At 39.0% G+C, this 27,837-nt stretch overlaps 1 protein-coding gene and 1 long non-coding RNA gene across 6 annotated transcripts; one reads left to right on the top strand and one right to left on the bottom strand.

The window, feature by feature from the left end:
- The first annotated feature begins 34 nt into the window (after positions 1-34).
- On the top strand, positions 35-25,068 carry ZGRF1 (zinc finger GRF-type containing 1). 5 transcript variants are annotated; one of them, XM_010709986.3, is made up of 28 exons: positions 35-368; positions 486-566; positions 672-728; positions 1,166-1,351; positions 2,685-4,860; positions 5,160-5,236; positions 6,014-6,085; positions 6,418-6,591; positions 7,154-7,256; positions 7,343-7,449; positions 7,690-7,822; positions 8,767-9,419; positions 10,289-10,427; positions 10,981-11,165; positions 11,620-11,810; positions 12,465-12,604; positions 13,660-13,806; positions 15,178-15,292; positions 16,218-16,477; positions 17,570-17,729; positions 18,361-18,438; positions 19,256-19,403; positions 20,309-20,436; positions 20,759-20,882; positions 21,306-21,482; positions 21,622-21,756; positions 22,699-22,812; positions 24,158-25,068. In XM_010709986.3, the coding sequence occupies exons 1-28, from the start codon at positions 348-350 to the stop codon at positions 24,182-24,184; spliced, it is 6,108 nt and encodes a 2,035-aa protein (XP_010708288.1). In that variant the 5' UTR covers positions 35-347; the 3' UTR covers positions 24,185-25,068. The 5 variants fall into 5 exon arrangements, with proteins under 5 accessions (XP_010708288.1, XP_010708285.1, XP_010708286.1 ...); XM_010709983.3 differs by having other exon boundaries at positions 37-368; positions 22,699-22,960; XM_010709984.3 differs by lacking the exon at positions 6,418-6,591 and having other exon boundaries at positions 38-368; positions 22,699-22,960.
- Positions 2,850-14,510, bottom strand: LOC109367312. The gene is made up of 3 exons (XR_004159619.1): positions 14,143-14,510; positions 4,850-4,924; positions 2,850-2,933 (listed from the first exon to the last, which is right to left on the bottom strand). It is a non-coding gene; the product is annotated as an uncharacterized LOC109367312 (long non-coding RNA).
- Positions 25,069-27,837: the final 2,769 nt, after the last annotated feature.

Genomic DNA, 27,837 nt, shown 5'->3' on the forward strand with positions numbered 1-27,837 from the left:
GGTGGGGGTGGGGCGGCGCCCCGGGGGTGCGCAACGTGTTTGCGTGGGCCTCTCCGCGTTACATCGCTGCGCGTTACATCGCTGCGCGTCCCGCTCCTCCCGCGCTTGTAGGGCTGAGGGAACGCTGCCGATTCCCTCGGGGTGGTTGTAGCTGTGCTGTCACTGTCAGCCCCTTCAGTCCCCACGCATGGCCGGTCCGCAATCTGGGAGCTGGTGAACCGGTGACAACGTTCTGTTAGCGGTTTCTGACTTTATTAAACAGCGGTTTATTCTGAGCCTTTTCCTGTCCCTCAGGTTGTGTGAAGCGTTTGTGAAATAAGCTGTTAAAGGACCATTCTGCCGAAGCAATGGCTTCTCAAGAATTTACTGTAAGTTTTTTAACGCTATGTCACTAAGTAAAAATCAATCAAATGACACTGCTGTGTTATTTAATTTTTTTTTTTTTTAATTTACGATTGTTCCAACATCTCGCCCTTTTACATCAGGTGTTATACACTCACCAAAAAATGAAAAAATCGAAAACATGGCAAGATGGAATTCTGAGGATTAGATCTGGAGAAAATAAGGTGAGCACTTTTAGATTTAATATCATCTGCAAGATGGGCAGTGGCCATTTAGTCGACCTGTGAAGTAAAATTGGTTTTTTTAATTCCATTTATTTTTCCTTGCAGGCAATCTTGCTTGATGATAAAGGACAATATTTGGAGAGTATGTTTGTAAAATCCCAGGTATATTTTATTTGGAGCTTGTTTTTTATGCTTATTACTGTGGTTTGCATTTCAAATTCCTGTTTGTTTGGCGATTAAGGTGGTGCTTTTTCCCCAGCAATCTGGCAGTTGTGTAGTGCAAATAATAGAAAACTAAAAATGCTTTCAATTGTTGATATAACTTACTATTACTTTTCCAGAACAAATGTAGAGAATTCATAGAATTACTTTGGCTGGGTAAAAGCAGCATATCGTAGTAATGTATTAAATGAACATAACTAGGTGCTAATGTTCTCCATTATTAATTAATCTAACTATATTTACAATGGTTGTGATGTGTTGGGTATAAAATGTTACATTTCCAAAAAATTTCCATTTGAGTATATACAATATTCAGAAGATCTGTAGTTTCCTAAATAGCACTATTACATACACACTATTGCATTCTCTTTTCCTAGGTGAATTCTGGAGATAATTTAGAAAGTGAACGATATTTGATCATGGTTGAAGAAGCAAAAATGAAGGAAAAATCTTGTGAAGGTCCACCAAGGAAAGCTGAAATAGTAGACGTGAATAGACGTGGTGTAAAGCCTGGAATTCTGCCTCCAAAACATCTGTCTGTCGGCTTAAAGAGGAAGTTTACAGTATGTCTGTTTCAAAATTTGTCTGACATTAACATACATTTTAAAACACAAAGGGCACTTTTAAATGGAATAGTAAATATATAATGTCTTCCTACCCTTTTTTGGAACTGTAAGTCAAGTCATGTTACCAGTAGCTATTTTTTCTAAGGTTTTTAAATCTTTGTTTAGTTTAGTAGGATTACTATTGCTAAAGCTGCTGTGAAAATTGCAAGGATCGTGATTATTTTTATACACCCATGAAATTGTTATACATGTGCTATTTTACCTGAGTCAACCAAGACAGTTTAGAGTTGGAGGAGATTGAGAGGGGAATCTGTCACAGAGTTATCTCTAGATCTGAGTCCATGACAGGGGCGCAAGCCCAGAAGGAGACAAGAAGGAGACACCCAGAAGGAGTGGGGGGGGGGGAAGAGAGGAAAGAAAAAAAAAAAAAAGCCCACCCCTTTCAGCATAGCAGCGGGTGGCTCCGGACCAAAATGAGGTAAGGCCTGTTGCTGGCCGTGCGCTCCAGGAGAGGGGAAGAAGGAGGGCAGATGTGTCTGAAAGGAAAACAAAGGCAACGATCTGAGGAGGAACAGTAATTTACTAAATTCAACAAACACAGAGAGGGAAGTATCCAAACTGCAACATCTTACACTAGTAGACTACAGGGGAAGCACATGCTTTTTTCCAGGGCAAACTGAGAGCGAGTCAGAGAGAAGGACAACTGCTGGTGTCCTGCCAGGCACTCCACCTTTCTTCTGTCCTCTGGGAATGCCGCTCCTCTCCTCCCCTTCCCTCCCCTCCCCTCCAAGAATCCAAAATGCCCAAAAGAGGCAGTCCACAGAACCAGAACATTAACTCTTTAACTCCCACTGTTTTATGTTATGTTCTGATGTGGAATACCGACAACAAAAATCACAAAACCACAACAGGATCTTATCAATGCTTATAAATATTTAAAGGCCATGAGCCAAGTGAATGGGGCCAGGCTCTTTTTGGTGGTGCCCAGACACAGAACAAGGGGTAATGGGTACAAACTGCAAAACAGGTAATTCACTGTGAACCTGAGGAAAAGCTTCTTCATTGTGAGGGCACTGGAACAGGCTGCTCAGAGAGTGTACGGAGTCTTCTCTGGAGGTACTCAATTCAAGACTCACCTGGATGCTTTCCTATGCAATCTCCTGTAGGGAACCTGCTTTAGCAAGGGATTGGATTAGATGGTCTCCAGAGGTCCCTTCCAACTCCTATGATATTGTGAATATATCGTATGGAATGTGCTCAATTTTGATCTTTTGCTTATGAAACGTGAAGTTGTTTTCTGAGTAGAATTAACTTTAAATTCCTCTCATAGGGTTTCCAAGGGCCACGTCAGGTTGAAAAGAAAGTATCAACAGCAGAAGATGAAGAAAGAATGGCAGTATTGCCTATATCTGAGCAGAATCAGGATCGTTTTCCATCCAGGTTTTATATTACCTCTCCCTTATTTTCTACTATTTACAAGAAGAATGCAGAAACAAGCTTATCTGCAGGCTTGCATGAAGATGGAGGTACAGATAACAGAGATCGTGTGACTCCCTCCTCAGTGGTTTCACTTCCATTTCTTCATACATGTAATGAAATAGAGAAGAAAAATTCTGATCAGTCCACAGTAAAACCAGAGTCTCCTCTAATTACTGGGCACGCCAAGTCTAATAGTTGGACAACTGGTCATGGGGCAGTGTCACAGAATATCAGGAGCACAACACAGATCATAGCTCTTCTGAAGTCTAAACCACAAGTCTGCAGAGAGCAAGTCTGCAGATCTGAAGTCACAGAATGTCATAGATTTCAAACACTGGAAAACATAAATAGTTTGTGTAACCTAAAAAGCACAACCCTGCCTGCCTTTTCTGTAAACTCTGACAAAAAGATTGCTCAAACTATTCAGCACTTGCCTTTTACAAAGGAAATGGTAAATGATAAAAAGGAACATTTGCTTATAAATTCATCTGAACCTTGTGATAAAGAAATCGCAGGGCAAAGACATGACAAAAAGGCTAATAATTTAAGCCAAGATTTACAAGATCCCTGCAGGACAAACAGTTCTGTACTATCTGAATCCACCATAAACAGAGTGAGTGACAGCCTATTTGTCTCTTCTTGTTCAGCAAGTCCAGTCACCTTTGAAAAACCTCTCTCCAGATACAGAGAGCATTTGGCAATTAATGGTCTTCAGGATAATTCATCAGTCAAATCTCAAAGTGATCTTCAGCTGAAACAAAACTCAGAAAGAATGCCTAGCGACTTAGAGCTCTCTGAGGATTTAACAGTGACTGAAAATGCAATTGCAAAGCAAGGTTTAAGTACACATGGCAGAGACTGTAGTCCAGACAAACAGGTGATGGAGGTTAACTTTGACCTGTTGGGGGCTTTTGATTTTCATGATATGGACAATGAAGAGCACTGTGAAAGAAATAAGAAAGAGCTCACTGAAGAAGACATGCTTTCAAAAAGTGCAGATTGCTTAGAGGGAGAAGATAGGGCACAAAATACTGCATTGAGACTTAATTCTTGCTTTGAAGTGATGACACACTGCAAAAAGGAAGAAATCAAGTGTTCAACATATGATATAGAAAATGATGGCAATCACTGCACTGTGCAAATGCCATTACAGTTTTGTAACAACGTTACAGATACAGAGAGAATTATGGAAGACTCTTCAAACCAGACCAAAATTGAAGTGGAACTTTTGGATGACAGAAACAACTTAAAAGAGATTAATGGAAGCCTAGGAAGTATTGAAGCTGTGAACAATGAGAAGAATCTTGGTGGCTGTGCAGCACTTACCATTAACGGCACATCAGGACTAAAAAGCAAGCACTTTGATCTTTTTCCTGGTGACACAAATGTTAAATGTCACCCTAAAACTGGAATGTTTGATAAAACTGAAAATATTTCATGTACTGCTTCTAGCAGTATAATTTCTACAGCAGAGGGAAAGACTGAAGAAGATGTTATACAGCTTGAATGCACAAAATCCCCAGATCTTGGTTTAGAACATTTCCGGGGAACTAAAATTGATTACATCAAACCAGATGGCCCTGTGCTGACTTTGTCACAAAACTCTGAATCTTGCTGTGGCTCATCCCAATATATTACAGAAGATCATCAAAATCTGTCTGGCATTTTGAATAAGGAAAGTACTTTTATTTCCAAAAGTGCTGTCTGTCCTTTAGGGAAAGGTTGCTCAGCTTCAGAAGAAGCAGAAATGGATGAAACAGAGGTTGAAAACCTAGAGAGCATGAATACCCCTCATGGAGCCAGCAAAGGTGAAAGAATAGAAATAGAAATGGACTGCCTGAAATCCATGGCAAAGGCTGAAAATTCATCAGATCTTCCTGACTTGGTAAACAATATCACTCTTCTAAGAGCTTTGTATCAATGTAGCACAGCACTAGACAGCTTACAAATGATGAAGGAATATAATAGTGTGTTACATGAAGCAGAGACTTCTGAAGAGATACCTGAACTACTTACCAAAGACGAAGGTAGATCAGTTTCTATTTCATGACTGACTCTTCCTGGTTGACTTCTGCCCTCCCATCTTTCCTGCTGAACAATTAACATTCAGAAGTCATACTTTTATAGCAGTATGTTATGAAAGCTACATCTCACAATGATCAGCCTTTAAGGCACCAGTGTGACCTCCAAGTCTGTTTCCCTGTTTTATTCAGTTAACTGTACAGTTTTTTTACATGGGAAAAGAGTGCAAGATCATTAAATTATTCAGATTTTGTTTTATGTAAAGTGACTGCTGTATCTTATTATGTTTTTCCATGTCTTGTAGCTATAAAATGGTTTACAGAAATGCCTTACTCAGAAAGTATACAGGCATCTTCATGCATTGATTCTTCTGGCAATTTGGTAACCAGTTTTTGATTACATATATCTGTTGCTACAAAATATATATTTTTTTTTTACCAAACCTCTTCCTGGATCAATTAAGAAACTGAAGTAAACAAAACATGTCATAGAATCATAAAATTGCTCAGGTTGGAAAAGACCCTTAACGATCATCAAGCCCAACCACAATCTGACCATACTACCCTACCTAACAACCCACTGCTAAATCGTGTCTGAGCACCACATCCAAACAGTTGTTAAGCACATCCAGGGATGGTGACTCAACCATTTCCTTGGAAAGGAGGTGGTCATCTTGCAGACCTTATTTCTAGTAGTGTTCTAGAGATTAAAAGTGTACTTAGTACAAACTGTAATATCTTGTTATGTTTAATACAAGTAATTAGTTACTCGAGTACTTTGCCACTATATTTACCATCTTTTTTTTCTTTTTTTCCCCTTCCATCACTTTTTAGAATGGATGGACTTCCTATGAGTTTTAGCATTGAGATGCACCATCGATCTGTTTATTTTTAATGATTCACACTAATTTTTGTGAAATGCTATTAATAGTCTTTTTCTTTCAATCTCTTCCAAACAGGAAAAAAAAAGACTATCTAAAGTTCTTCTGCTTCTCCCTTTTCATTTGCAATACCTTCTGTTTCATAAGTACGTGAGGTCTTTAGAAAAATCTTTGGATATATTAGTTTAATTTTTTACCCTGAAGGGTTATTAAACTGTTAAGCTAATTAGCTTTTGATACTTTTATAGCAGCCTAACTGTAAGGTTGATTTATTACAGAAAACTGAGCTGTGTGTTCCACTGAAAGCACTGGGCCAAAGAGACCCTAGGACACCTGAATGCCAGCAGAAGGTACAATTTCTCTGTGAAACTGAAGTGTGATGAACAGTGTTAACGTTCAAGGCAGTAGTTTAGTATTTTCAATGTTTTACAATAAGTACAATATTTAGCCAGCTTCTCAGATCATGTTGTGTCAGAATGTCACAACTTTGTGTTGACAGATTTGTGCAAAAACTTTTTTGCTGCTGAATCATGGGTCAGCAAGATACAGATACCTTCAAAAGCATAGTCTGTTGTTCCCCTACAGTTTTGAAGAGGTTATTTTTGTTGTATCTGCTTTGTTGGTTGTAGATAGTTCCTGAACAGTACTTATTTTCAGTTAATAATTCCAGTGTATTGTGTAGCCTGTTGAGTTTCAAGGGCACCAAATAAAGGGATCAGCATCTAGTGAGACAATGTTGAGAGCTCCCTGCTCACAGCTAGGATGGCAGCAGTACCCAGACAATACGGAGTTTGCAGCTGAGAGATTTCTGTCACCTCCGTTTTCATGCAATTATGTTCTTTCTGACTTCAGAGAGGTAAAGCAATTTTTTCCAAGTTATTCTTATTAACCTTAGTGCAAGAACCAAATATAATACTGCAGTTAACCATACCTAATTTTACTTATTGTTGCGGAGTTATGCATTTGCAACATGTACCTTAGTTTTTATGATTCTTCAATCTATTTCATTTAAAGAAATTATAATGTGTGATATTAAAAAAGAGAGATTCCTTGATGTGTGACGATGAGGTTTTGTAGCAGTTGTTTTTGGTGCATTTGAAATTTTGTGTATAGTTTTTGGAGAGTTTCAGAACAAAGATTAAAACATTCTTTCTTGGATTATGAGAATTTATTATTACTCCTCATGGATACAGAGAAACATGAGGTGCAATATTAAATAAACCATATTTTTCTAATGCTCTATGTATTTCAGTATTGAAAGTGATGGAAGAAAACTGATACTTTTTTTTTTCCAATTCCAGAATAGGCTAGTTACCATTTTGTAATTAGAAATGAGATCTTTGCACAAAGATGTTATTTATAAGGAGGATAAAAAGTTTAATTTCTAACAAGATTTTACTGATACTTTTTTGAAACAGTCTCCAGATTCAAGAAGTCTTCATGAGGACAATATGAATTTTATCAGAGAAGAGAATTTTCAAAAGAAGTTTAACATTAAAGACTCAGTAGTAGGTCACTCCTGTAAGTGAAAATGAATGTAGAATGGTGGTCATTGGCATCTGAACAATTATTCTGCCTGACTTCTGTCCTTCACATGTTTTCCCTAGCATCAGCATTGAATGCGTGTTCTGAAGTTCCACAGTGGATAGTGTCAAGCTCACCATCACATTCTGATTTGGGAGAAACACAGTGGACCTCATGGGAACCTGGCAAGGTGTGACCTGACTCTCTTGTAGAACCTTTTGGTTTTACTTCCTCTGTGTTCATGGTAGCAACTTCATGTCTAATTTGTTACTTTTTCCATCTTGACTCTGAGACATTTCAATTGTCTAGAATGATAAGAGGGAGAATAGTGGTAAAAGAGCTATAATCAAGGGTAGGTTTTTTTCATTTTCTTTCTCTATTTTTTTTTCCTCTAGTCATTCACTTGACATGTTAATTCTTCATTCTTTAGATTATTACATCAGTGCAATTGAATTCCTCAGTTTCTCCAGCTTCAGGAAAAAAGGGAAATGTTCAAGACATTCAGGAACCTCTGATCCACAGGAATCTACCAAGTGATTCAGAGCTTTCAGAAAACATTTTCAGTAAGAGATAATAGTTTATAATTGTACTTTATAATGTCTTTCTTACAAAGTCTGTGATGATTTTTGAAGCACTGAGTTGCACTATAAGAAGAAAAACTGGGTCCTGAAGTACACTGATATGTCTGTATGTATTTGTTTTGTTTGATACACTTTTTTCATGCATGTGTTTCAGATTTCTAAGCACAATTTTCTACTCCATCCTCTTTTATTCCATACCACCTCAATTAGCCTCCTTTTCCATACTTTCCATCCCATTCCTTCCTTTTCTTTTTTTCCCCATGGGAGAAACTTAAGTGTACAGATCCAATTGTATAAAGAAAAATTACTTTCCTGTTCAGAGAAGGAAATAAGGCTGTAAGCAAAACTTCTAATTCACATTTATGTTTTCACTTAATTGCCTGCTTTAGTTTGAATCCATGTTCACTGCCCACTTTCAGTGGTTACATGGACACTTATCACTGACTGCTACTTCTTACTGCTAGTGAATTTAGCCAAAGTGATGATTTTGATACTAGAAATCTTTTTATCCACATTAACATTAATTTTGTACACTTTTTTGTAAAAAGGAATGGATGTTAAGCTGTTTTCTATTTGGCCTCTGTCACTGAGCTACCAAAAATATCAGATTTATAACTTCCATAGCAGATACTCGATTTGAATAATTTCTAACTTTTACTTACAGAGAAGTAGAGTGCTTATAGAAATGTGTTCAGAATATATGAATTAAAATAATAAAAGAATCATATTTGAAATCTGTCGTTTTATGTGGAAATGTAGTATGGATGACACGGTACAGGGGCAATAGAAAGAACCTGTCAGTTATAAGATAGGTTGTAAAAGGAAGTACTTGGGATAATTTCTTCATCTTAGTTCTTTGTGCATCTAAAGTTAACGTGCCATCTGCAACTACACAAAGTTGCTTATAGGATCTATTTGCTCTACAGCATGGGAACAAGACAGCTATCCAGAGGAATGCAACTCCACGGTTAAAACACAAATTCCACCTGTCACTGTTGCTGCCACTGCCAAGATTCCCAACACAGATTTTTTCCTAACCGACAGTGAGGAGGTCCAGCAACCTAATGGCTTTTCAGTAGTCAGTTTGAGCACCAAGCCAGCAGTGTTTTCCATGAGTGCTTCTGGCCCTGAGGACAGGAATTATGAAACTTCTGTGTTTGAGGAGTGTATGGAAGACAGACAAAGAAAATCTGTGCACCCAGTGTTCTCAAATGTGACTTCACAATGTAGACAAAGCAAGTGGCTAAAATATCTAAACAGCGCTCATTGTGACCTGATAACTCAAAACAGCAACGATACGGAAGCGGCCAATGACATCTATGCTGAGAATGTCCTTGGAATGCTGCTGGGTGACACAGGAGAGAGCCAGAGCAGCACTGCGAACAGCAACGCTCCTGGCCCTGTACCTCTGCTGACAGCAAAGAGCATGCTCGGTGAATGCTGTGCAGATAGCAGCAACCAAGATTTGATTTCAGACAGGAAGTTACTTTCTTGTCACTTAAATCAGACTCCTCTAACTGAACCAGCACAAAAGGTGTTGAGTCATCTGACCTGCCGCACTGTGACAGGAGATGTCCAGGTGTGTAACTGTTCAAGCAGATACAGTTTAACAGAAATGCATTTTTCTGGACAAAGCAAAATCTATCTGATTTCCTGCAAGATATTGTCAGTATGATAGGATGAGATGTTTCTGTGTATGCAGTTGCACAAAAGAGGCTCTGGAATTTTTAAACTGTGTGACCAAGCCTTTATGAAGGTAATTCCTTGGTCCACATGGTGCCAGATTCAGATTTTTTTTTTTTCAGTCTGAATGTTGATGGCATGGAGATGATAAATCAGTACAATGGGCTTTTTCATATTTTGTTGGTAAGAACACATTTCCAATAGGTATTATTCTTAATTGTGAAATCAGCATTATTTTCGTGAACATCCACGTCCTGCCTCATAGTAGTCTCTAATTTTAAAATACTGTAAATATCATAATTTTAGTAATGGCAACACAAGTTATGACACTGAATAAGGGCCTACAGAATTAGCAGTTGGCAACAGCTGCTTGTGACTTGTAGACTTTTTTTTTTTAAAAAAGGAGAATATTGGAGAAATTAAAACAACAAAACAAACCTGTGTTCTTAAGAATACAAGCTGTTTTGCCAGGAAAAAATTTTAACTTGTGTGATCTTAAATGATACTGCCAGCTCACTACACTGCAGTTCCAAGTGTATTTACTTTATTCCTCTTGAATACGTTTCTGTACTCCTAGTAACAAGTTCTGCAAATGTTTGTGTTTTGCTTTTGAAAAACTTCTTCATCTTGAAACTTCTGGTTGCAGAACAAGGCCCTGAAAAATCTGACTGTTTTTGACAGATCTGTACAGTAGCCGTTTATGAAAATTTGTCTCCCTCAGGATTTTGCAAGTTTTTAACAGCCTACTTATTTATTTATTTTTAGGATATAACAGTTTCTGAGCTGTCTTTTCCTAATGCAGACAAAGTAAAACATGCTAATCTTCCTAAAAGAAAGATTGCCATACCAACTGAGTTTCAGTCTCATGTTCACTACAAACAGGTTTTTAAAGCTGCTTTGACAGGTATGTCTAACACCATGCTACGTAAAATGCTGTCATTTGTACACCATGCATTTCTGAAGCTTCACAAAAGCAGGTTGAAAGGGAAAGATATAATTGGCATTGTCTGTTGGAACAACTGTTTGTATCTGAACTTGGATCTACACACACCTTTGTATGCGTATGTATATATACTCAAATATATTCAGTCTGTATTCAAAATTGTAAAGCCAAACTGAAAGATTAGTATACTCCTTTTTCAAAGATGCAGCCTTGCGCCTGTTTACCAGTCCTATCTAACCTTCTTCTGAGCTACTGGTATTCAGCATTTGCATCATTTGGAGATACAAATTTAAACTTGATTTATATGCAAGTAAGGCACTTAGAACAAGTTTATTTCATGTGCGATACGTGAATTTTGCAGGCTGCATGTTTGTTCTTTTAGTACTTGGATCAATTGTTTTGATTTAAATATGGAACTGAACATTTCAAATGAAAGTGCGTATCTAAGTGCTGCGTACACATAAACATTTTAAAGCTATATTAATTGCTCTTCTATTCTCCTTTCTACGCCAAGAACATTTAAACATAATGCTTTTTGAGCTGTCGCAAAGATTACACAACGCCCTTTCAAAAGTGGATACATCATTTTACTCTTCATTGAAAGATGAGCAAAGCGAGAGCAAAGAAAGCTGCGTTCCACTCTGTGATCACATGCGTCCTGCTAAGGTTCTTGTGGTTAAAAAAGAAGGTCAAAACAAGGTGCTGTTTATTCCTTGTCTGTTTGCAGTTTGGGATGTTTGCAATAAAGGCCATGTTGTGTGAACAATTCCAGCACAGTTCTCAGTCAATTACAGTTGCAAGTTAAAGCGATGTGTTACAGTCATCACCTTTAAGATCATTGGTAGTAGCTGTTCTTGTCCAGAACTGCTGATGTAATGGTTCTCTCCATAGAGAAAGAGCTTTATATATGAGAGAGAAAGCCTTCAATTAATAATTTGTTAGGTTATATTGGATTTCTTTAAGCTGTGATTATACAAGCTGGCTTGAGAAACAGAAGTGTTAGGAACACATTTTTTACAGCTAAACAAGCTGAAAGCACAGATGTTTATCTGATATTTATATAGCAACTAGTACTGGTCAATTGCTCTACTTTTTTTTTTTTTTAAACTTGCTTGTTTAAAGTATTTAAGATCTCCCTCTCCTGCCTCCCTAGGGCCGTCTGTTCTATGCCTGTGATGCCCCAAGAGCCGAGCGCTGTTCATTTTTCAAGTGGATAGAAGAAGCGAATGCTGCACAAATAAAAAAATTCAGACCAAGTGTAGTGCTTCATGATGTAAAAAGTATTGGAGCATACCTCCGAAATCAAAAGATTTTTGTCTTTGATGGATGCCAGCTTTTTGTGAGGTATTCTGATACGGCATACATCTGTCAGGGGTGCTATGTGAACTACAAGGTCTATAGAAATGCTGCTAACTTTGGATTTAAGTAACATTTAACAGACACACTGACTATGTTTAAAGAGGTTGCAGTTCTGTGTAGAAGTGTAAAAGCCAAATAAGTAAAGGATTATTATTCACAACAGTGTCATTTCAGGTAAGTACCCTTTTCCATGAGAAAAAAACCTGCTTACCAGCAGTTTTATCAATTGTTTAACAAAAAGTCTTATGATGGTTGCATCTGAATTACTGTTTAATCTTTCTTAAGGGAATTTGGGACAGACTTTGTTTTATTGTTCCTAGTGATGCTTTTTAAAACAGACATATATTCAAGATACCAGGTCGTTAATCTTTAAAAGGAAAAAAACCCACCTGTCTGGATATAATATACATATTCTAAATGTAATGTTAGAGGCCATATCTAAGGCTCTTCTATGCTGTTAAATTGTAGGGGAAATTTGATTTTAGCTGAGTATCAGAGTTCAAGATACACTTATTTAAGCCTTACTAAGATGAACAGCCAAAATCTGTGCTGCTTAGACTTGTCCTTCTTATTTTTATGGAGTGAACATGTAATGTACCAAATGATTACATGCTTTTTCTGGAAATTACAATTTAACAGGAAAGGCTATGAAATTCGAACACGATGGTGTAGTAAGCTCAAGAAACTTAGGAACGTGCATGCTGAATCTGATGGGGACTCCAAAAATAAACTGTACCTCAAGCTAAGCAGTAAGGAGCATTATTCTCTCTATAGCAAAGGTAAGAAAATTCTAAGTATCAGAATAATAGTCTATGTTTATGTTCGTGGTGTGCCTTTTTGAGGTTCTTTTGAGATTGCAATTTGAAACTATCTCCTTGTGGAATGCCTGATAACTTTGAGGATTCCCTTCTCATTGTAGAAAGACAAAGAAGTATATCTTTATTTCATCTTTTTCCTGTAAATGTTGATACAATTTTGAAAAAATATAAGTTCTATGTCTTTAGATTTGGACTGTATGAAATCTGTAAATAGCTGAATTTTCAGGAAAGCCCAATATTCAAGCAGAATATAGTGAAGGAAAACTTGATGTAAGAACTGGCGTTTCAGTAGGTGTTGCCTATTTTGTCTAACTATCTGACGTGTCACAGAGTCAGAGGGCATTCGGTGAGTTGATCCAGATTGCCTCACTACTTCTACAATTGATACGTATATTCTCCTAGTTTGATCATTTTGCTATAGAATGTTACTAAAGAAATTAGGCATAAGCTAACATGTTTGTGAATGCTTTATCACAGACTCTAGAATACTCCAACAGATCAGGTTTTTAAAATTCTGCAACTCTGCAAAAGGAAAACTTGTGAATGGAAAATTAGCTAGTCAAATTTGTTACAGGTAAATATGTATGGCCTAGAGTAGCCTCAGCAGACATGCCTAGCAAATCTGAACGTTTGTAGGTTACAGTATGTGATGCCTTTGAAAGGGAAGAAAACCAAGTAGTTAACTAGATTTGTAGTATATTGAAGTGATTTGCTCTGAATGCTATCAGAATTAACAGTGCTTAGGGTTTGTCAGAATTTAACTGGCACTAAGTGCATTAAGGAGAGAACTTTACCACTACAATGAATTTTAGACAGGGAGTACCTAACAAATTGATAATTTATTTATTTTTTGCAAACTGAACTAACATATGTTTAGGACTTTAATACCCCTTACTTTCATGTTTGCAGTCATTTAATTTACAGCCTAGAAAATGTTTCACTTTTTTATCTGACTTCCTTTAGTTTAAAAGATATTAGATGTTTAAAAGTTAATGAGAACTCTATTGTTTTCACAGATGATATTTGGGTTGTTTCGAAGACTCTGAATTTTGATCCCCTTGATACTTTCATTGCAAGCAGTGCTTTCTTTGGACCAACCCATAACAATGAAGTTGAACTCCTACCACTGAAAGGCTATCACCCCTCAAACTGGCACTCACACAGTAAGTTTTATTCTAAATAATTAAGAAGCATGGAAAACAACTATTGTGGGGAAAATATGACTAGCTATGAAGGATGAGATTTGAGTTTCTCAAACCTTGTGCATTTTATTCACAGTAATTTTTTTTAGTATGTAATTTGAATACAATACATAATGCATTGAAAGCTGCAGAGCAATTGGTAATAAATTCTGGATGGATAATGAAGAGATGAGGATAATACAAATGGCATATAGAGAGTGCAATTTGACTGTGAGAGTGTAGATATTGGTAGGTACATGTTGTTACCATCCTAAAATAAAAAGCTCAAGCAATTCACTATACAGCATTTGTACTTACATAAGAAGAGCGTTAAGTCTGTGATTTGGCTATCCCAGTGTTCCTCTCAGTTCATTTTTCACTGCAATCTGGAATAACTGGAAAAAAAAAAAGTTTTAAAATTAAAGAAAAAAAACAAATCTCTCTACTTCACGTTACTATCATTGTATTTTAAACAGAAAATAATAGTATCAGGGTTGTTTTCAATAAACTACTGACTATTATATTTTTAGCAAGATGTTCTCAAGTAAGTTGCTGCTATCCTCTATTTTGACATTTTTGTTTGGGGTATTTTTTCATATCTTGATATCAGTGTTTTGTAAACAGTGAGGTTAATGGGCGTGGGCTTTAAGGACAGAGAAACAGTGGGGGGTCTGCCACAGATCTCACAACAGAACAACAAATTTGCTTCCAAAGGTGATGCAAAAGGTTTTTTTTTTTTTTCTTGTTGAACAAAACTAATTAAAAAAAAAATAAGGAAAGAGAGATGAAGAATGCCATTCTGGAGCTGGAATGCAGTGTGAAAATTGTGTGCTTGATCACTAGATACTTTATTCATACTACTCAATCAGGTTAATTGAGTCTTTTAAGTCCACAAATTAATATTGTTTAGGCTTCCTATGTAATCATTAGACAGAGATCCTGCAAAGCACATTTCAGTGAGCCTACATTAAGATTAAATCCTTATTCTGAGTTACAGTCATAAAAATAAATAGAATGGCACATGTTTTTGTGGGCATACTTGCTATGAAATCGTAGACTTCAAAGGCAATTGGAGGTTTGGTTTCATTTGTTCCCTGCATGTGAAGTGCAGGACTGGATCTCATAAGCTGTCAGTGTCTAGAAGAGTTAATATATAACTTTGCAATCTTAATGTTGTTAAATCGCAGTTCCATATTTATTTTTTCCTTAGCAAGATTTTGCTCCCAACCTAATTTGTGACCATAAGTAATGCAGCAGGACTAATTCAGCATTTTCTAATTAATTTCTCTACCTGATTTGAAAGTTTGACTTATTTCTTTTTTTCTTAATTTTATTTTTCTGTGGCCTTTTCAGCATCAGTTCATGCCTTGCTAGTTTGTAATGCCAGTGGTGAGCTTATATCCTTAAGAAATATGGAAGAATACTTCAACCCGTCTACATTACCACTAATACCATATCTACTAAAAATGTAAGTTACTGTTTCAGTGCCAGTGTAAACATACAATATGTAAATAGATACAGGAAAAAATACCACTGAGTTTGCTCTATTAAAAGTGGATTTCCAGAGAAGTGGTGGAGTCACCACTTGAACACCGAGAGGTGTTCAAGAAACTGTAGATGTAGTACTTGGGGCATAGTTTAGTAGGCAATTGTAACACTATAATGGGATGAAAAGTACCACGGTAATAGCAGGGTGGCAAAATCTTTGGCTGCAGCAAGTGACAATGAGCACAAGTGCAGCACCTGTGGATGCAGAAATGAAGGAAGAGGGCTGCTTACCTTTGGAAGGCCTCAGGTAGGCAGAGATCTCTAGCAAGAGATGCCCTCACTTTCACTGCCAACCCTTAAATGAGGTCTGGGAAGGGGTGGATCCTGGCTCCACCCCTTCCAGTCACTCAGGTTCATTGCATACACCTGAGCTCCCCTGGGTTCAGACCATGACTCAGCATTTCCACTACAGCAATATTGGTGATAGGTAGAGAGTTGGACTAGATGATCACAGAATTCTTTTCCAACCTTTATATGATTCCATGAATCACAGTATAAAACAAGAAATTATGTGAACCCCTGCTACCTCTGACTACATGATTCTACTACTCTTAATTCTGTCAGGCTTGAGTAAAACAGAGGAAAGTCTAACCTTGCACCCAGTAGGATAAAAGCCCAAAAACCTGTTTAGTATGATACAGACTTCCAGTGAGAAGTAATAAGAGGCAGGAATATACAGTCCAGGTGTGCATCAAGATGAAGAGGGCAGCAACTTCTCTGTATGCCAGTTGTTAACTATAATGCATCAGCATTTTGACATAGGTGAGAGAACATCAGAACAATGAGATGCAATTCATACACATGCAGTATTATAACACAGCTTTTGTTTGTTACATTTTTCTTAGGAATCTTGATTCTGAAAAGCCTACTAGGAGAATCAACAGAAGAAAATTTATTCCACCTGCCATGAGCCTGGTACGCAGAAAGATGTATGGATCTGTCAGCACTGAAGTGGCAGTGGAGCTAGCTGAAAAGATGATCCTAACGTTCTCATTGAATCCAGATCAAGCTACATCTCTGATTCACATAGCTCAGATGATGTCCTCACATGAAAATATGAAACCAGTGGAAGAACATCAGATTTTCCCTATCACAATCATACATGGTATATAGCAAGTAATTGTAAAATTTGCTATTTTGTTCTGTGCAGAAATGCTGTTTGATATGTAACACCAATGTTAGTGAAATATCCCTAAATTCTCTCAGTGACAAAACAGTAGACTAGCTGCCTTTGTATTCATCATATATTTACAGTCTTACACAAACTTAAAAAGAAATCCTTAAGTCTGGGTAAACAGTGACTTATTGTTAAAGGTAGTATAGAAAAAGATGCACTGAATCAACTACCTCTGTGTATGGAATATCCTTTTCAGCACTTCTATAACACTACTGTTCGTGCATTTCCTTAAAAAATCATGCCTTGCACAAGGTCCTTCTGATAAGGGCCTTGACATTAGAATCATAACATTAGAATCGTAAAGTATGTTCTGTCAGCACAGAACTTTTGATCCTTGAATTTGCATCCTGCCTTTTGCAGCATTTTACCTTATATGTAGAGATCTTTCCCAGCAAAATCTCTATATAAAGTTAGGATTGTCTTCTGCTTATTTTTTCATATTAAAATACTTGACATCATGTATAAGCTTTGCTAAATTATTATATAAAATTTTATTATTTTTTCTTTGTTCTATACTTCCTTATATGCTTGTTTTATCTCTTTTCAGCATGTATACATGAATAACATCTTAATTCAATTTTTTAAAAAACTTTTTCAAATCAGTATTGAGATGGAGTTACAAGTTTTTAAATCCTGGCAAAAATATATACGTGGCCAATAATAACAGTCTTCATATGGATTACATTTACATTGCCTGAAATTTAGTTCAGCTATTGCTGTATTAATTTAATTAGAATGATGAGAAAAAAAATCATCACCACCACAAATTTTTTATTGTGTACGTGAGGTCATAGCATGAGGGATGCATACAAATAAATAAAAACATCACATGCAGTAAATTGTTAGCCAACTGGTTGCCCCTTGATACTTTCATCTACTGAAGCAAGTGCAAGCAATGTTTTTTACAGGAATTACAGTGCAATATTATCACAAGATAAAATTATGTTAGAATAGTTGATCAAAACTGCATTTCTAGAAAATCTTCATGTGAACTTTTGGCTTTTTCTTCTAACATACCAGGTGTTTTTGGAGCTGGAAAGAGCTATTTGCTGTCTGTTGTGATCTTGTTCCTGGTCCAGCTCTTTGAAAGCAGTGAAGCTAAGGAGGGTCCAGAGCTAGCTCCATGGAAACTTCTGATTGCTTCTTCCACTAATGTTGCTGTTGACAGGATACTGCTGTGGTAGGTTACCATGAATTAAGATTTCACAAAATGTTGTTCAAAAGGCAACAATGCACTTAAATGTTACTGGTAATTATGCTAGTATTCCCAGTATAATACCTTGGATTGTACTCGCATTCTTTCCCTACAAATTATTGCAATTGGGGATTTAACTTTACTCCTTTGCTCCTTTGCACAGTCTGCCTATTCTAGGAGACCAAGTAAGACTAGCTGGACTGTTTTATATGAGCCTAATCTCCCACTATCATCACATTTACCATTAGAATCCACCCAAGACAGAAATTAGGAATGCTCAGGAAGCTTAAGGAAATAACAGTGGCAGGGGGGAGATCAGTCTTGGGAAGCTTCACCAAATACCAAGAAAAGAAAATGTTAAAGGTTAAGACAGTTGGAAAGATAAAGGGAAAAACACTGAATACAAGTTAAAGATCATAAAGGAATTGAGCAGTTTTTGAGACAAATCACAATGAGGTAATTTGGTTTGATTTCTATTTATTTGACTGTGGTTCACATTACTTTGGTTTGATAAATTGATTGTTGAAGTTTATATTCTTCACAGAAAAAATCTTTTGTGTTTTTCAAAATTAATGCCTACCTTTTCCTAATGTGCATCATCTCTTTTTCTTTGAAGTCTACTTGATCTTGGATTTGAGGATTTTATCAGAGTGGGAAGTATTAGGAAAATCACCAAAGCAATTCTTCCCTATAGGTAAGTATGCTAATCTTTTGAGATCTGAGCCAATTATACAATTCATGATAGTTATTTTACAGCATGCACACTATCTTGAAGTCATTCAAAATGAGACAGTAATATGACTATCTTATTCTCTCCACCTACTCCCACACAGTGGGTAAATTTAGGTACGTGACTTGTTACTGAATAGAGATAATGCTTTTAAATGGAAATCAATAGAGAACAAATTAACAATAGTGAGAGATTTGGCAGTTTACAGAAAAAGAGGAAAAGCATAAAAAGAACGAAAGACTCAGGATATATATGTATTGTAGTGATAAGAACTAGGAGGAAGTGATACACTTAATGCTCAGAGAATTAATAGTAACAGTTTGTTAATACTTCACTTCTTACCCAAGGCATCTCCACTGCATACAGCATAAGTGTCCTGGGGATGCCTTTTGACTATTTAAAACTAAGTGACCTACACTGCACTTTCAAAACTATTAAGTGCAGTTCAAGGTGAATAAAGATAAAATTACCATTCCGTGGTGTAAACAGAATGCCAAGGGTACAAAAAGTACCGGAGTGAAAATTTTCTCCACGCTTGTACTCCACACTGAAATCAACTGTAAGAGCTTGGGGGAGTCACGCATCTTTGATTAAGGCAGTGGGTTTGAGCTGGTGGGATAAAGGTCTGTTTTAAACAAGTATTTTATTAGCTTATCTCAGCTGGTATATGTTAATAAATTGTGTAAAACACTTTGACTAGTTTTTGTATATTGTGTATTAACTAAATACTGAAAACAATGTTATTTTTGGTCATTTTAATGCGTGTTATGAAATCTTTAAGTTTACATGCTGGCTCGGGAAATGAAAATGAACAGTTAAAAGAACTTCTTGCTCTCATGAAAGAAGATTTAGCTCCAGCTGAAAAAATGTATGTAAGGAAGAGTATTGAGCGACATAAACTGGGAACCAATAAATCTGCATTGCAACAGGTACAGTCAAAGTGGGTAGGATGGGAAAGTAATCTTTTATATGCCTTACCTGCAAGGCCCAGCAAATGGAAACTGGGAATGTTCAGAATGGGACAGCTTTGATTCTACCAGTATAGCTTAATGTCTTATATGCTTCTGACTTGAGTTGTACTTGCAGTTCCTATTTAATGATAAATTATGAGACAGAAACCTATTCCGAATTTACTGCAGTCAGTTCCAACATCATCACTACAGTTTACAAGGAGAGAAAAATTACTGAATGTTGCTTATCTGCACTGTCACTTCAAAATTAAAATTTATATAGTCATAAAGGTAAAAGGTAAGGAATTAATTGAGTTAAACTAGAACTGAGAATCAGCTGCCAAGAATGTTTTTTCAAATATATTTTTAAGTAACTTTTCATTAAATTTTAAAATTACCACTTCCTATAGAAAAACCTTCTGATCCTCAGTTATTTGCTTCTTTTCCCTCATTTCTAGACTCAAGTGATTCGAGGATGTAGAGCAATTAGAACAAAGCAGATCTGAGCCTTGTGGGTTTTTCGTGCTTTTTCCTAGTGCTGTTTCTGATACTGGGGCTCAAAAGGTTTTGGAGAATTGTGTAATTTGAACTCTTTCTGTGCCTGACCTGATGTGGCCTTGAAATCCAGGAATTTGTGAATGGTTCTAACATAGAAATGCACCAAGCATGAGAAATGTTAACTTTTGATCCTCCTCTTTGTGTTCGCTCTTTTACCTGTAGTTAGAATTTAATTTTTTGAAACTGAGTATAACATAGCATGTAGTAGAATAGCTAAAAATTAATTGAAGTGTATTCCATTGCTGGAGTTATAGTCACATACTGCATAGAGACTACTTAATGATCATAATGTTTCTCTATCACTTTTTCCTTTACTAATGACAAAGGTAAAAGTGGTTGGAGTGACCTGTGCTGCCTGCCCATTCCCTTGCTTGGATACTCTTAAGTTTCCTGTAGTGGTGCTGGATGAGTGCAGTCAGATGACTGAACCTACTTCTCTCCTTCCTATTGCAAGGTACCACCATGCTTTTGTGTTTCAGCTGAGAAGTAACTTTTAGTTAGCAGTGACAGAGCCTCAAATCACCAAACTCGGATGTCCTTTTGAGAACACAAACTCTAAGGTTTCACCTTAAGAAGAGTAATTACAAATTGAAGCATGCTTTTAGATACTTTTCTTTAGTCAGTGTGTTATTTTAACTTTGGAAAGAAGAGTGATGAAGGGAGCCTGATAGAAGGCAATCCGCAGCATAAAAAGAGAGGTTGCAGTTTCATTACAAATAGTTTAACATCCTTTTTAGAACCTTTTTAAAGGCTTTTTAAATAACATTCTTGTTTAGGTTTCAGTGTGAAAAGCTAGTCCTTGTTGGAGATCCTAAGCAACTGCCACCAACTATTCAAGGGTCTGAGAGCACTCATGATAAAGGACTAGAACAGACTCTCTTTGATCGGCTTTGCTTAATGGTAGGTACTGCTAACCACATCTTTTCTAAAGATGGAAGATAAAATTCCAAGTCCACTGAAGTCACTAAGACTTCTGATTTAGATGTCAGAGAATCAGCATTTCAGTCTGCTTTTGAATCAAGTAGATTCCATTTTGGTGCATTTCTCCGTAAATTTATTTGCACAATGCACAGACATCGCATAATAAATGTAAAACAAAAACAAGAAACAGCGACAGATTATTTCTCCTGATCTTTAGTGTTCAGGTTTCAATCCATGTAGAGGATTTAGAGGCTACAATATTTCTTCTAACTTTTGTTATTAGTGTAAAGATTAAGTCTGCTTCTTGCAGGAATTATTTCTATTTTTGTTTGACCAAGCTGGCATTTCAAAATAGGTAGAAATTGTTTTCTTATTCGTGCTCTCTATATCATAATCCTTTAGGGACATAAAACAATACTGCTACGGACACAATATCGATGCCACCCCACTATTAGTGCCATAGCCAACGAGCTGTTCTATGAAGGAAACCTGATAGATGGTGTTTCTGAGAAGGAAAGAAGTCCTTTACTGGATTGGCTTCCAACACTATGTTTTTATAGTGTTAGCGGGCTGGAGCAAGTAAGTTTTCTCAACATTTCTTATTTAAAAAGACAACATTGTAGGGCTTTCTCCATTCTGCTTGCATTCTTACTGTGCAATTAAGTGTATTTTAACTGCTACTAATGAGCGCTGAATTAGAAATCTTCCCTATTTCCAGATTGAGAGAGACAACAGCTTTTATAACATGGCAGAAGTTCATTTTACAGTCAAGCTTATCCAATCTCTGATTGCAAGTGGAATACATGGATCTGCAGTGGGTGTGATTACTTTTTACAAATCACAGATGTACAAGGTTTGTACAATATACCATTGATAAAACAGCTGTAAATTTGTTCTAATTCATTTCAACCAGGAACAGTGAAGTAAGAAACGTGCTGAAAAGTAAACCAGAGTTTTAGTTTATCTTTCTTGTTTAAAAAAAGAAAAATCTTTTATTCCTCTACTCAAAATCTTTACTGCTTTAGGTTTTTTTATTAAAAACAAACAAAACAATTTCCTGCTGTAATAATCAGAACAACACGATAAAATGGTAATACGAAAGATGCAATGTTAAAGGGACTAACACAATAGAAAGGTGTTACAAGGAAAGGAGAAAAGGACTGCTCACCCATCTCCAAAGATCTAGGCTCACAGGGGAAAGCTCCACCAGGGAGGGATCTCCAACCAGAGATCCTTCCTCAGTGGCAGTCAGCCCTTAAATGAGGTCTAAGAGAGGCGCAGCCAGGCTCCACCCCTTCCAGAAACACACTTGAACTGCCTTCACCTGTGCTCCCAGGACTGACAGGTTCTTTCCCCAAATGATCAATCAGTGGTTCAGGCCATGACTCAACAGTTCCCATGCACCTGCCCACTTAGAAAATTTGGAAAATTAAATACATAATTTTAGTCTATGATTTGGGTGTCATTACAGATTGATATGCATGACAAGGACAAATACTGGAGAGACCTGCATAGCAAGGCTGCAGTTGTACATCACTCAGTCATTCAGGACATGATATGGGTCTGCTGTGATTACTAAATGCAAGCACAGTTCGCCACACTGAGCAGAACAGCATTTTATCAAATACAGTCTCATTCCATAATATTTTACTGAAAGTAGCTGAAGATATATTGTAATTGCACTTTGTAGTTTCTTAGTTTGCATCTTGCATAGACTCAGACTTGTAGTTTTTGCTCAAGACAAATAATTGACAGAGCAGCATAATTCATCCATATTCATTTCATTTGTCTACAGATACAGAACTTGCTTAGGAGCATACATTCCGAGGCTTTTCCAGTGAAGGCTGTCCAGGTGTCCACTGTAGATGCATTCCAAGGAGCCGAGAAGGAGATCATTGTTCTGTCATGTGTAAGAACAAGACAAACTGGATTCACAGACTCAGAAAAGAGAATGAATGTTGCATTAACAAGGGCAAAGAGGCATCTGCTGATTGTTGGGAATTTGGCCTGCTTAAGTAAGAACAGACTTTATGAAAGAGTAATTAATCACTGCAAAGGTATTACATTCTTTTCCTTTATTTTCAAAAACCTATAGCTCACCTTTTAAAATTACACAATATGCTGTATACTATACAGAATACATCCTTCATAATGTATAGTATGCATATGTTACAGTTGGTATTACAGCTGGAAAGATTATCGTGGTGGAAACAGGAAAAGAAACAAACAGGGAAGAAATGCTCACCTGTAGCCAAAGATCTAGGTTTGCAGGAAAGACTCCACAAAGGAGGAATCTCCAGAAAGAGATCCTTCCAGGGTGGCAGTCAGCCCTTAAATGGAGTCTAAGAGAAGTGCAGCCAGACTCCACCGCTTTCTGGTCACACAGCTGAATTGCCTTCACCTGTGCTCCTAGACCTGACTCAGTCCTTTCATCAGGTGATCAATCAGTGGTTCAGGACATGACTCAACAGTTCCCATACAGCGTACTATACAAAATACAGTATATTGCCTACATACATTGTACATTGCAAGTAGATCGCAAGCACTAAAGTTGCTTGTTTGCAGTTTTATCAGCATACTGCTTTTATATGTTAAGTATTTTTGTTATCCAGTAATGGGACTTCTTTTTCTTCTCTTGATGGCATCAGATAGATGGACAAAGTATTCTGGTAAGGAGATCTGGAGATGATTACTGTATTTCTAGTGCTTTACCAATTTGGTTTTTACATAGCAGACCCAGCCAGGAACACATTGTAAAGCAATGTAGCTCTGAGTAGTATGTACTAAGCAAGGGGAAGACAACTGGGAAATAATTTCATATCTCAAAGTATGAGTACATTTCATCCTAACTTTTGCCTTTTCAATTCTCATTGAATTAGAGAAGCGAGAGAAAGTCCCAGTTTCTAAAATGTCTTCAGTAAATTGTCTGAATCCAACTCCCCAGCACCCACTGGTGCTGACACACGTCTGCTCTTTGCACAGAGAGGCCCCACCTTAGCAGATACTACAGGAGGAGTTTTTAGTCTCTAAAACAGCAGATAAGAATTCACTACAAGAGAAGTGCCAAAATACTAATTTTATTCTGTCTACTTGGTTGGCATCAACTGAGTAGGTGCAGAACAACGATGTTCCCAGTAGAAATATTATAGCCATTTGATATGTTTTGGGAAATAGATGTTCTCATTGCCACACAGCAACTATGTGATGGATGCTGTGAAGTGAGATATAATTATCCTACTGAATATTGCTTTCAGGACGAGAAAACGGACTGCAACATGTAAGCCAGTGTGAGCAGCAGCTAAACGACATTCTGAAGTACTACCTGGAGGAAAAGAAGGAAGAAGAACAGAGTAAGAAAAAGGAAAAATAAAATGTGTGCTTTTTATTTTGACAGTATATGAATGGTGTGTCTATAAAAATGACCAGTACTACTGTGAATGTAATATTTAATGTTTAACGTGGGGAAATTTTATTTGCATCTGTTCTGATTTTTCTGTTTTGGCAGCCCCTTGTTTGAATGACTAAAACTAAAGAATATAGGAACTGCAATATCTGAGATCCCTTTAATTCTATTATTAATATTAGTATGAATTATTTAATAACTAAGCCTGTGAAGTACCTAATTGCATTATTAGTGTTTCGTTGTTCTTCAGTTTGATACGCATGCAGCAGCCTATTGTAAAAACAAGTGCGTATTTACAAATCATTCAAAGCGAAGAACATGGCTCTAACATAAAAAGGCCTAACGCAACGTCGTTTTTCCAAAGAAAACTACACGCCCTCAGTTTATTCAATCCCCTCAAGTCAACAGCCCCACCCGGCTCGGCGCAGCCCCGCCAGGCCGCCAGGTGGCGCCGCCCGCCACCGGGAGCGGCCCGCGTTGCGCCGTGCAGCGCTGCTGACACCTCGGCTCTCGCTCCCTAAAATCTCAATCAACAATCCATTAGGACGCAACGGGAGTAAAACTAAATCCTCGTTTAAGTGTATTTATCCGATCTCTTTTCTCTCTTTCAAATGCTAAATCCATTTCAGCATATGCCCCCTCTTTCTCTCGCCTTTCTCTAAAGCCCGGCAGCCCACACTGCTCTTGTAAATATGAAAGATGCTAATCATATGACATATCACGTCTCAGTCGGGGCCTGGAATAAAGCCTTGAGATTTGGGATCATTGCCTCCAGACAACAGCTTCATCAGCCGGAAAGTTGGTTTTTTTCTCCTTTCCTTCAACTCTCAATCCCTTCTTTGTCTGGGAGAAAATGCAGCCAACTCGAGCCACCCCGGCCATATGGTTCACTCTGTGTTTTCTTAGTGAATTCTGAATTGTTTGTGACTTGCGGAGGGGTTTTTTTGGGAGCATGTATAAAGACATAGAAGGGGCTGCCCGCGCTGGGCAGGGCTGGGCCATGTCCTTCACGTGCCCATTTCACACACTCCTGTGTCCGCCCCACGGCCACGCGCTGCCCGGACACGGCCCCGGGCTCAGCAGCGCCACGATGCCTTCTGGGGCTCTCACAGTTTTTCCCTTTTGAGGACCGAAGTGCCTTTCTTCCTGAAGGTGAAACGTTTTCGGGGCCGAGGGTGCAGGCTGCTCACTCATGACAAACCTGCACGCATGCCAGGGGTGAGAGGTACGGTAGTGCTGTGTGTAGGGAAGCACGGCTCCTCTGCCCCGTGCATGCCGGGAGCTGAATGGCTGCGGTGCGCTGCGGGTTGGATACCCCATTTGATAGCAGCCTGCCAAATTTTCTTTCTCTCTTTCCTTCAAAAAAACCCCCAAAAAGGCCCTTTCACCAAATCATTAAATTCTACAGAGGTGGTCAAGCTAGTCCTGCTTTTCATGCGTTGGAGAAAGAAAAGGGTCCTTGAAGTTTAGAAGATGCCCAAGGAAAACTCATTGAATGACATCAAAAGAATGAGTTTCCATAGCTGTTGAAGCACGAGAGCTGTGTAGCTGCACAAAGGCGGGTTGGGGCAGTGGGACTGTCCCACTGCTCTATCCCAGCACAATTGGGTCACTGAAATAGGGAATTAATTACCATTGGAGAGTGGGCAGCCCATTCACCGCTGGCTGAGTTTTATTAAACGCCAATATAAATAACAAAACAACTCTTGTGGCTGCACTATTCCTACACGCCAAAGGAAGGATTATGTCGGGGATTAACATCTTAAAGTCTATGAGACTTTCTGACTCAAGGCTCGGAGCTGGTAATCGTATTTGTCTCCTGGTTCAGCGATTAGTGCTCTCCCTCGCGCACCTTCGCCTGGATGGCCAATGTCCCTTTTTGCAGGCACCGGGTTTTTCACACAATCGGCTGTTCTTTTCCCCACATCTATAGAAAAGAATAAGAAAACTGAAGCGTGTTCACGCGATCCTCAAGCTTCTTCTTCATGGGAAAGGAAGGCACCGGCGGCCCTTTTTCACAGGGGGGAGGTGGGGGAGGCAAATCCTCGGGGAGGGGGGGCAGCAGGGCTCCGCATCGCAAAATCACTCCGCAGCCTGCACCTGCCATGCAAATCCACCGGGAACAATCAGCCCGAACAGGGACTCGTCCGCAAGGGGGGCTGGGCCTGGATGCCGGGGCAGCACTGCCCAGAGGGGCCTGATCCCAAAGGAACCCCAAATACGGGGGCCTGCCCTTCCCTCCCAGCAGTGCTTTTGGCTGCAGCATGCCAGGGGCTGCCCCCTGCCGAGCACCCCTCATTCACCCTCTGGGAAGGGGCTGTGTTTTGACCCCCAGGTTAAGGGCTGGGCACCCTGCCATTAGCTGCTCGGGGGCTCCGTCTCATCGACCCTCTGGAGCCCTAGGAGCCCAAGGCCTGCTGCCCCCACCCTGCTGGGCCACGGGGCCGGCACAGGCACTCACTCGCAACTTGTGAGGTCGGAGCGTGGACGGGCCGCGTCCAAAGGTCTCTCAGCAACACAGACCCTAAACTTTTAGGGCTCTCGGGTCGCCTCCGAGTTCAATCTTCTTACTGCAAACAAAGCCCTTCTGAAGGTCTCCCCCTCTCCTGCACACCAGCTCAGCATCCTTTATTTCTGGGCCGTGTGATAAGCTTAAATCATTGTGCTCCCATTTCTTGATCGTTGCCTACTTCACCCCTTTGTTCCCGTAAAGTAGGATCGAGTCTGGCAAAGGGGCTGAAGTTGAACAGTTTGACCCCGGGGGACAGTTCAGGCCCTTACCCCGGCCCTGCCCAGCCCTCACCCCACACAGCGCCAAGCCTCCATCCTGCTGCGTGACTGCGGGCTGCTGCTGCTGCCCCGTGCTGCGCTCCTCACACATAGGGATCTCCCGTTTCTCAGACGGGGGAAATGTGTCCAAGTCACTTGGCGGAGTTGCAGACATTTTGTAATAGATTGGCTAAATGTGGCATGGGGTAGCAGGGTGCACAACTGTGCAGCAGCAAAGAAGCAAAAACGAGGCTGGGGACAGGCATGTGCAGTAGGAGGGAATAGCTTTAAACTAAAAGAGGGGAGATTTAGGTCAGCTGTTAGGAGGAAACTCTTTACTCCAAGGGTGGTGAGGCCCTACCACAAGCTGCCCAGAGAAGGTTGTGGATGCCCTGGAGATGCCCCAGGCCAGGCTGGATGGGGCCTGGGCAGCCCAAGCTGGTGGGGGGAACCCGCTCATGGCAGGGAGTTGGGGCTGGGCTGGCTGGTTGCAAAGTCCCGTCCCACCAACCCATGCCAACGATCCTGTGATTCTATCACTTGTGTGCGCATGTATTGTGCGCCATGGGATACCCACATACATCTCAGCTCTGTCACGCTGAATCCAAGCCTCCACTTCGGGGCTCTTCCCACCAGTTGCAAGGCAAGCTTTATTCTACAGCCTCCTATTTTTACCCCAAGCCACTGCATCCCGCCGGTCCCGGTCAGCGAGCCGGGCACGGGGCCGGCTTGATATTCCCTGCTGCACTGACAACTGCGGCG

This window comes from Meleagris gallopavo, chromosome 4 (assembly GCF_000146605.3).
Source record: "Meleagris gallopavo isolate NT-WF06-2002-E0010 breed Aviagen turkey brand Nicholas breeding stock chromosome 4, Turkey_5.1, whole genome shotgun sequence".
NCBI lineage: Eukaryota > Metazoa > Chordata > Aves > Galliformes > Phasianidae > Meleagris > Meleagris gallopavo.

Bases quoted from the DNA above. Each gene is read 5' to 3' on its own strand.
- ZGRF1 (XM_010709983.3), top strand. From the start codon at position 348: ATGGCTTCTCAAGAATTTACT. The intron at 15,293-16,217 runs GTAAGTTACTGT...CATTTTTCTTAG, and splicing joins ATACCATATCTACTAAAAAT to GAATCTTGATTCTGAAAAGC. The intron at 22,961-24,157 runs GTATTACATTCT...TATTGCTTTCAG, and splicing joins AGTAATTAATCACTGCAAAG to GACGAGAAAACGGACTGCAA.